We start from the raw sequence: 9002 nt of genomic DNA, 5'->3' as shown, positions 1-9002 counted from the left end.
CTTGATGCACCTGTTCTCAAACCCAGTTGAGAGCTGCACAGGCAAAGGCTCTGCCCATAGGGAGAGGGGCAGGGGCGTCCTGTTCAGCTGTCCGTTGCTCATTAATGAGCACAAATTAAAGGAGATCCTGAGGACGGGTAGCTATGGAGGAGGGGGGGAACACCTGGTCAAAATTAGGTGCATCTCAGTTTAACCTGTGCAATACTGTCCTGCCCAGCTGCAGGGAGTTACAGAGGGGGTGGAGGGAGCAAGCAGCAGGAAATGAAACATCAGCAGAGATAAGAGGCGGCTCACGGAGGCATCAGAGAGCTCTGGGGAAGGGAACCGGGAAAGCTGCCGGTGCTCCTCCTGCCCAGACTTAACCTGAAACCCTCCCAGGATGCCGGCGCAGGCAGACCCAGGACACACGCTGGCGGCTGCTGGGTTTCCCTTCCGCAGTGGGGGCTCGCCGCGCTGGGCACCTCGGGGCAGCTGCCCCGCTGCGGCGTCATGCTCGCTGCTAGAAACGAAACTCCGTGGGTTTCGGGAACCCGGAACTCCCACGCTCCGGCGGCCTGCCGTGCTGCGCAGGGACTGTCGGTGGGCCGTGGCGTTCCAGATCGGCCTGGGCCAGCAGCAGTCGGAGCTCAGGGTCCCATCAGGTGCCTGTCCCCTTGCACGGGAGCCCGAGGGCAAAGCCGGCATGCTGCGGTGGGGCTGTGCTGCCCTGCCAGCCTCGGCCCCCTGCCCGCAGGCGGGGATGGGCTGCGCGGGGCCCCTCCCGGCAGCGGTGGCTGAGTGGTTGGGCACGATGGGGCCGGCAGTACAGGACCTGGAGGAGAAGCCATCCCGAAGGGCCCGGGGTGGTGGTGGTGGGGAAGCACGGAGGGAGCTGCAGGGGCTTGTCCCCAGCCCAGAGCAAAATGTTCGCCGCACCGGAGGAGGATGGGCGAGGAAGACCTAGGGAGAAAACAAGAGGGAAAAGTGGAGGAGGGGCGGGCGGGCCCGGGCAGGTCCCCGGCGGGCGGGGATGGGCGAGCGGCTGCTTCCCTCTAGCGGGGAGCGGCGGGGAGGGCGGGGGGCTCGGCCGGGCCCAGCCCAGCCTCGCGCCCCCGCCTCCCGGAGCTGCCGCCGCCCCGCGGGCACGTGGTGCGGGTGGGGCGCGCTTCCGGAGCGGCCGCGGAGCGGTGAGGACGGGGGGCACCGGGCGGCGCCCCCGGGGAGGGGCCGGGGGGGGCGCCGGGGTGGTGCTGGGCGAGCCCCCACCGCCCCTTCCCCACGCGTCTGACCCTCACGCTGGCCGGGTGACGGGCCTTTGGGGAACCCGCCTGGTCCCCATGCAGCCGCGCGCCCACGGGCATCGATCCTTCGTCCCTGCGGAGGTGGAGCCGGGGAGACCCCGCTGTCCCGTGTCGTACCCGCCCGCTTCCCCCCCCACCCCCCCCGGACCCTGTTATTTGGGCCGCCACGGGGCGGGAGCATGGGCTGCCGAGGGCAGACCCGGCCCCAGGCAGGGCTGGGGTAGTGGCGGGGGTGGGGAGGCAGGTTGGGCATCCTGGCACTGCTGAACCAGCCAGCATGCCACCACGGTGTGCTAACTGGTGTCACCCGAGGAAAGGTGTGGGGACAGCCGCCCTGGAAGCCTGCGCAGGGAAGAGCAAAGAAAAACATTTGTGTTTTGGGGAAGTGCATTCAATTTTATTCAATACCCACAGTGCGAGACCCTCTGACACGCAGCGATGGGGAGACCTAGGAAGGAGTCCACTGGCACATCATCCCCTCGTCTGGCCACAGCTGCCTCCAAAACCACCCCTGCTGCGCCACCACCTTCCACCTTGGCCACGCGGGCCAAAGCAGCGGCCACAGGCAGCCGATCCAGGAGCACTCCAGTTGCTGGAGCTGCCGGCCCCAGCCAGGGACGGGGGGTAAAGCCAGCCTCCTCTCAGCCGAGACCTCCAGCATCCCCCAGAGCCCCAGGAGATGCTGGGGACCAGCACAGAGCATCCACCAGGAGCTGCTCTACAACCCAGAAGAAGCCACCTGTTGCCAAAGGAGCTGCGGGTCCAGCCAGACCTGACCCACATCCACAGAAGCAGCAGCCTGGAGCTGACCCAAGCGGGGCCTGGGGCAGGTTCCTGCCTGCCCTGGAGAGCCAGGACATCATGTGGGTGGAGGAGGAGACCCGGGGCCAGTGGAGCAACCCGAAGTGGTACAAATGGCGGGAGAACCGTATCACTGCCTCCGTGGCCCCCAGGATCGCCAAAAGCAAGTTTGCCAATGGCAAGACGGATGAGGTGCCCCAGTCCTACCTGAAAGCAGTGGTGAGCTCTGGCCCCAGGGTGCAGACGCCGGCCATGTCCTGGGGGGTCCGCAATGAGAAGGCAGCTGTGCAGGTCTACGAGCAGCTGAAGTCGCAGGCAGTGGGCAAGCCGGTGCGGGTGGAGGACTGCGGCCTCTTCATTCACCGGGAGAAGAAGTGGATCGCTGCCAGTCCAGATGGCATCATCAAGGAGGCGGCCACAGGGAAGCCCCTAGGGCTGCTGGAGGTGAAGTGTCCCTACAAGCACAGGAACAGGACGGTACGTGAGGCCTGCAAGGACAAGGACTTCTGCCTGGAGGTGGATGGGGATTCCTATGCCCTGAAGAAGGATCATGCCTACTTCACCCAAGTCCAGTGCCAGCTGGCGGCTGCTGGCTTCCAGCGGGCTGACTTTGTGGTGCACACCACTAAGGAGACAGCTGTGGTCCCTGTGGAGTTTGATGACAAGTTTTGGGGGCAGACGGTGCCCAAGCTGGAGAAGTTTTACACTGAGGCGGTGATTCCTCACCTGGAGAAGAAGGCAGGCAGGTCCATCTGGGCCAAGGAGGAGTAGACCCCCCCCTGCCTTGCTCACCAGGATGCTCACTTGGCTGTACAAACCCAGCTTTGGCCCCAAGAAGAGAAATTATGCCTGGTTTTGCTGCTGTTCTTGGACTATTTGCTGCCTCTGCCCCAGCACACTTGCCTCAGGACTGAGATGACACACCAGCAGGACTCTGCTTTGGTAAGGGTCCCCTCAAACAGTGAGTTCTTCCTGCCCCCAGTGCCTTCTTGCCCTGTCCTATTCACTGCATCCCCCATTTGACCCAACAAATTGCTTGATGGAAGCTGGCACACCTCTGGATCTGCAGGGGAAGCTAGTGATGCTTCTGTGCTTGAATAACAGACTTTATTTTGTTGAGAAAACTGGATCCTTTGGCACTTTAACTGCTGTCAGATCTAAATCATAGCTCCACTCCAGAGTGGAGACAGAGCCAGGGAAGGTTTGTCAGATCCCAAGAGCAAAACACAACTTCTGAGCTAAATCATGGTGTACCTTAAGAGTTGCAGCAAGGGTGTGTGGGCAACATCCCCCAGCCATCAGACCTCCTGCTTCTTTGGAGTAACCCATGATGCTCGCAGTGGGTTGGCTGCAGCCTCAGGAAGTTGTGCCTTTTGAAGAGGTTGTCTTCAAGCCTGCACAGCTCCAGATGGTGTTCCTGTGGAAGCTCCATGTGTTGCAGCAAGGAGGAAAGTGGGCATTGCTCTATTAAATACAACATATACTGGCTCATGTGTTCCCTGTTGTTTGTGTGGCTTGGCGTTTACTGTGGAAGTGGGGGGGAAAGCAGGGCTGGGTGGAATCCCCACACCAAGTGCCCTCCCAGCCACAGCAGGAGGAGAACAGGAGCACTCAGGTCCCAGAGGGATGCAAGACGTGAGGCACCAAAGAATACCAAAGCCACCGTTATGGCAAAAGTACTTTATTATATACATAAGACTCCAGCCACACTCCACAGGGCAAGGACCAGAATTTGCTGTTTTACATATCAATACAAAGTAACTATAAAAACATAAAGCACTTTTGGGGCCCAGGCTTTCTACAGGAGTGAGGCACAGGGATGAGCCTGGGGGTTGCTGAGTGACATGGGGCTGCCCTGCACCCTCCCCCAGCGGTGGTCCCGCCGTAACCAGATGTGCAAGTAGGAAAGAACCCAGTTAAGAAATAACAGTTGTGGGGACTGGCAAGTGGGGTCTGTCCCACTTCCTCCTGTGTGCAGCAGCATGCCAGGGGCTGAACCAAGTGTCACCAGGACAGGAGCAGGGTCTGCATCCCCCAGGGAAAGTGCAGAAGGCACATGGGCCAGGCTCTTTGGAGGGGCTGTGAGGAGGAGGTGAGATCCAACAGTTAGTGCACGTGGGGCCCCAGGAGATCACACACACACACACTGCACACAGTGGACACGGAGCAAGGGAAAGCCTGCTACTGCCAAACTTAACCAGGGGCCTGGAGAGGGCATATCCCGTGCCTCCGGAGCAGCAGTTGCATAGCAGAAGGGGCTCAGGGCCCACTCTTGACAAGTCATTAGGTTTCATTCTATAGGTCCAGGAAAAAACCCAACTGTTGTGATGGAGGGAATGCTGGGAAGGAAGGTCCTCCCAGCTCCAGGCTGCATCTGAGCTCATGTCTCAGCACCCAGTTGGTGTTAATGCTCTACCAGACAGCCCTGCAGGCAGGAGCTGGCCACAGGGTACAAGCTTCAGTTGTTTTAAACTGGAAGTGGAAACATGGAAAGCTAACAAAAGCACTTCCTGCTCCCCTTCCAAAGGGCTCCCAGCCCTGAGGATAACTGCTTGGTCTCCTACCAGGAATCCCACCCCGCTTTCACACAGGAGACTTCAGTGCAACTGGAGAAGGTGAACCAAGGTGAGCTGCTCATCAAGAACAGCCTTTGTAATAGACTACCAGAGAATGCCTTTGCGGCTTCTGACCCAACAGGACTATCCTGGGGCCATGGGCACAGCAAATGAAACCAGGAGCACCACAGGCCAGGGGAAGGACCTCCCCTGTGCAGCCTACAAGGCTGATGAGCTGGAGATGGACAGCTCTGCCAATACCCCCACGACACGGAGCCCCAGTCTGCTTCAGGCATCAGCAGGACCAAAGTCTCTTCTGCCACCCTAGAGGGCAGCACACTACATGGAGGGAACTCGCCTGGGCTGCACCTACTGGCTGGAGAACTTGGGTCACTGGGGCTTTGTCATTGCAGCCCACCCAAAGGTCCGAGGCAAGGAAAGGAAAATGGTGGGGAAAAAAGAGGAAGGGGAGTCACATCTTGGGACAAGTGTAAGCTTCCACCACACCACAGAAAAACTACTTGGACTAGGTTCTCCTCATCTGCCCTGGGGGAAAGGCACTGAGCCAGCTTTGTGCGAGGGCAGAGATGTTTCCAAGTGACCTAGTGCACGGCTGGCCACCCTCTTCTCCCTCCCATGCCTCTTGGGTAACCGAGCTCCATGGTCAACGTGATCCACAGGGAGGATGCGTGTGGCAGCTTCCGGGAGTCAGAAGTGCAAGGGGGACAGTCCAGCCCTGAGGCCCAGCCGCTCCCCTGCCATTACTGTGCATTGATTGTCTAGCCAAACCGGGCTACAGTCTTCAGTTTAAAAAGGGGACCCCCAGCCTCCCTGCTCTGGAGAAGCTTCAGTCACAGAAGCGCTTGCGGGGCACCATCCGAGCTCGGTTCGAGCGGCGAATCTCCTGCTTGGCATCACGGCATCGCTGGCAGATGAAAACCTCAGGCACGTTGGATTTGCGGATCTTGGCACAAGAGAGGTGGATCCAGGTAGCGCATTCGTTACATTCGATCATGGGCCTCCCTGCAAAGGGCTTCAGGCAGAAGCAGGTGATCAGATCCCAGGCATCATCATCTGGTTAGAGCAAAAGACACTGGTCAGAAACCACCTTACCAGCTGCAGGTCTGGCTGTGGCCAGATTAGCCAGTTCCACTGGTGTTAAATGGGACAGCCCCCCACTTACCTTCTGCTTTGGTGTTGGGAGCTCCTGCAAATTCGACTCCTAAAGTTGCAAAAAGGGGGAAAAAAGAAAAAAGTAAAGACCAGATGAGCAAGGCACCCCTACACCCCACTTCAGACACGTTTCAGGTCTGTACTGCTCGCTCTGCCAAAGGGCAGGCCAATTCCCTGCTCTCTGCTCTTCAGCTGTCCCAGGTTCCAGCAGTACTCCCCTTACTGGGAGAGGCTTGGACCATCATCAAACCCTCTCTGCAGCCAGCATGGGTGGCTCCAGCTGAGGGAGGGACAATATTTGGCACTGGCTGCAGCACGACAGGGCCCTCTGCACTCCTTCGGACACTCACCACTAAGCTGGGAGCTCCCTCTGCTTGCATCTTCCCCTTTGCTTTGGTCCAAGGTACTACAAGAACTGGGACTTTTCCTCCCTCCAGAGCAGGGGTTGTGCTCCTTTAGCTGAGGATCATCTCCTGCTGGCTTTTCGGTCCCCTGCATTCCGTGCACCCAGTCCTTCTCCTCCTTCATCAGCTCCTCCAGGAGGGAGCTGGGCTGGGTGTCCCCAGCTGGGCTGAGGGAAGGCTCCAAGAGCTTCTCTTTCACAGGAGGCACCTGTCCCTCCAGTACAGCCAGCTCCTTCACCCCATCCTGCTCTGCCCCAAAGCCCTTCCCAGCACTCGGCGGCACCCTCTTCTCCACCTCCTGCTCTAAAATGAGTTTCTTTGCTGGTGGTTTCTTCCGTTTGGTTTGCTGGGGCTGGACATCATAGAAACCGGTGGGGAAGGCAGGGCAGCTCACGAGCAGGCTGTTGTCCACAGCCCCCCGGGCCACGGCGTTCCTGCTCCTCCTGTCATCCGTCAGCACCTGACAGTCAGAGGAGTGGGACGAGGCCCAGCTATCGCTGTCCTGAGTGCTCCCCGTGCTGTTCTGAGGACTCATGCTGCCTCCGTGGGTCCAGGGCTCATTCTGCAAGAGGGGAAGATGCAGGACTAGCATGGGAGACTGCAGCACAGATGTCTAGGGAAAGGAGGAAGGGGCTAGGGATGGAGAACAAGTCTCCAGAAGAATTAGGAGCTGGGTCTGCACATGGCAGGGGGCCCAGAGGAACCAGTCTTTTTGTTGAGGAACAGTCCGCAAGACTGCTTACCTCTTCAGGGTAGGGGATGTAGCCTGCGTAGGCCAAAACGAAGGTGCAGAACTGGTTGAAGTCTTCCACCGTTCTCTGTCGTTTCTGCAATGGCTACAACAAATGCCACGTGTCAATTAAACTCCCTGGATTCCCCTACCTGAGCCGAATATCACAACCGACCCCGGCAGGCAGCCCAGGCAATTATAGAAGCGCACAATATTTAGGTCACCCGAACACCCATCCTTCCTGTAACCCATCTGCATCATCTGGCTCGACAGATGCAGCCCTTCCCTTTAAAACCCAGGTCGGGACACAAACACACGGGGACACACACACAGAGTGACGACATGCTGGGACATCCAGAAAGCACAGCAGCCGCCCGGCAGAGCATGAGTCAGAGGCTCGGGAGCCCCGGAGCCGGGGACGGCCGCCCCCCCTTTCCCCCCCACGCCCGCAGCCGGCTGAGTCAAGGCCAGAGGGAGAAGGCAGCGGAGCTGAGAGGGCGCCCGGCGATTTGGGCTTCCCCGGCTCCTCCCGGGTCAGCCGAAAGAGGCCGGCGCCGCTCAGGACGAGGCTTCGGAGACGCCGCAGCGGGAGCGCCGGGTGCCCGCAGCAGGGCCAGCCCCGCGCCGGCGCCCCCCGAGCCGGGGGCGGAGGAGCAGACACCCCCCTCCGCCGGCTCCGGGGAGCGAGGGGAGGCTGCGGAGCCGGGCCGTGCGGCTCCCCCCGCGGGAAGGCGGCCCGCCGGGAGGGGAGAGGGGAGGGGGAAGGGGGAAGGGGGAAGGGGGAGGGGGGGCGCCCCCCCCGCCGCCGCCGCCGCCTGTCCCCGCGCCGGGCACCTGATGGCTCCCAAGATGGCGCCGCGCTCCCGGTCCTGCCCCAACCGGCCGCGGGGTGGGGGGGACGGGGACCCTACCCACGGACACGGACACCCACTGCACGAGCAGCACCCGTTCCGGGATCCCCCCACCCCCCACCCGGAGCCGGCACACAACGAGCCCCCCCCGTTCACACACACACACACACACGCAGCCCCGCAGCCCCCGAGCCCCGGCACACGCCGCGGTACAACCCGGCCACGCAGCCGCACCCCCACGGATCCCGCGTACCTCCGCCCCCCCACCCGCGCCCACACGCGCGCGCGCCCACAGCCGCCCCCCGAGGGCTCCTCGCACACGGAGCCCCACCGGGCACACACCCCGAGCCGAGCCGCCCTCCGCCCCCGCGCGCGCACACGCACGCACGCACACACACACACAACCCCCCACGCACAGAGCGCCCTCCCGCAAAGCCCTCCTCGACACACGACCGTGTTGCCCCTGCCCCCCTCCCCCACCCGGCACCACACACGAGTTCCCCGGCGTAAAAACACACGACCCCCGCCATGCGCAAACACACACACACGCGCGCGCGCACGCGACCCCCCACCCCGGTGCACACACACGACTTCCCCGGTATAAAAACACGCGACCCTCCCGTGCACACAGCGACACACTCACGCGACCCCACCCGCCCCTCCCCCGCGGGGACCCCCGCAGCCCGGGGCGGCACCGCACCCCCAGGACCGGCGAATCCCGCGGGGTCCCCCCGGTACCCGCATACAGGCCCCCCCCAACTCACCTCCTCGGGCAAGGGGGATCCGGGGCTGGGCACAGGGCTGCTCCCCGCCGAGGGCGGCCCCCCGCGGGGGAAGGGTCCTCCGGGGGCGGCGGCCCCGCGCCCCTCACCTGCCGCCTCCCCGCCGGCGCTCATACCGCCCGTCCCGGCCCGTCCCGTCCCGGCCCGTCCCGGTGGGCGCCCGCCGCCGGTCGGAGCGAGGCTCGAGCACCGCCCCGGCCGCAGGGGCGGGACCACCTGGTGGCGGGGAAGGCGGAGGTGGGGCTTCGCGCCGGCCGCCCCGGTGGGCGGGGTGGGGGGGACAGCCTCTACCGGCGCCGGTGGGGGGGGGGGGGGGTGTAGCGTGGACGGGGCTGCATCCTGCCCCGCGACAGCCCCTCCACTGGGCAGCAGCACCCCGCGCCCCGGGTGCCCGTGGTCCCCCCGCTTCCCCTTCCCCCGGCTGCC

General features: G+C 62.7%; 2 protein-coding genes across 5 annotated transcripts; one reads left to right on the top strand and one right to left on the bottom strand.

Annotated features, from left to right (window-relative positions):
• The first annotated feature begins 232 nt into the window (after positions 1–232).
• On the top strand, positions 233–3569 carry LOC142059880 (uncharacterized). Of its 3 annotated transcripts, none has more exons than XM_075099141.1 (2): positions 233–298; positions 1695–3569. In XM_075099141.1, exon 2 carries the CDS (start codon positions 1719–1721, stop codon positions 2850–2852), a length of 1134 nt encoding a protein of 377 aa, XP_074955242.1. In that variant the 5' UTR covers positions 233–298; positions 1695–1718; the 3' UTR covers positions 2853–3569. The 3 variants fall into 3 exon arrangements, with proteins under 3 accessions (XP_074955242.1, XP_074955243.1, XP_074955241.1); XM_075099142.1 differs by lacking the exon at positions 233–298 and adding an exon at positions 604–641; XM_075099140.1 differs by lacking the exon at positions 233–298 and adding an exon at positions 1074–1166.
• A 177-nt stretch (positions 3570–3746) lies between these two features.
• On the bottom strand, positions 3747–8777 carry LOC142059882 (PHD finger protein 13-like). 2 transcript variants are annotated; one of them, XM_075099143.1, is made up of 5 exons: positions 8559–8777; positions 6957–7049; positions 6160–6775; positions 5820–5858; positions 3747–5710 (listed from the first exon to the last, which is right to left on the bottom strand). In XM_075099143.1, the coding sequence occupies exons 1-5, from the start codon at positions 8688–8690 to the stop codon at positions 5484–5486; spliced, it is 1107 nt and encodes a 368-aa protein (XP_074955244.1). In that variant the 5' UTR covers positions 8691–8777; the 3' UTR covers positions 3747–5483. The 2 variants fall into 2 exon arrangements, with proteins under 2 accessions (XP_074955244.1, XP_074955245.1); XM_075099144.1 differs by lacking the exon at positions 8559–8777 and adding an exon at positions 7273–7302.
• Positions 8778–9002: the final 225 nt, after the last annotated feature.

This window comes from Phalacrocorax aristotelis, chromosome 7 (genome assembly GCF_949628215.1).
Source record: "Phalacrocorax aristotelis chromosome 7, bGulAri2.1, whole genome shotgun sequence".
Taxonomy (NCBI): Eukaryota; Metazoa; Chordata; class Aves; order Suliformes; family Phalacrocoracidae; genus Phalacrocorax; species Phalacrocorax aristotelis.
This window is presented reverse-complemented; position numbering and strand designations above follow the sequence as displayed.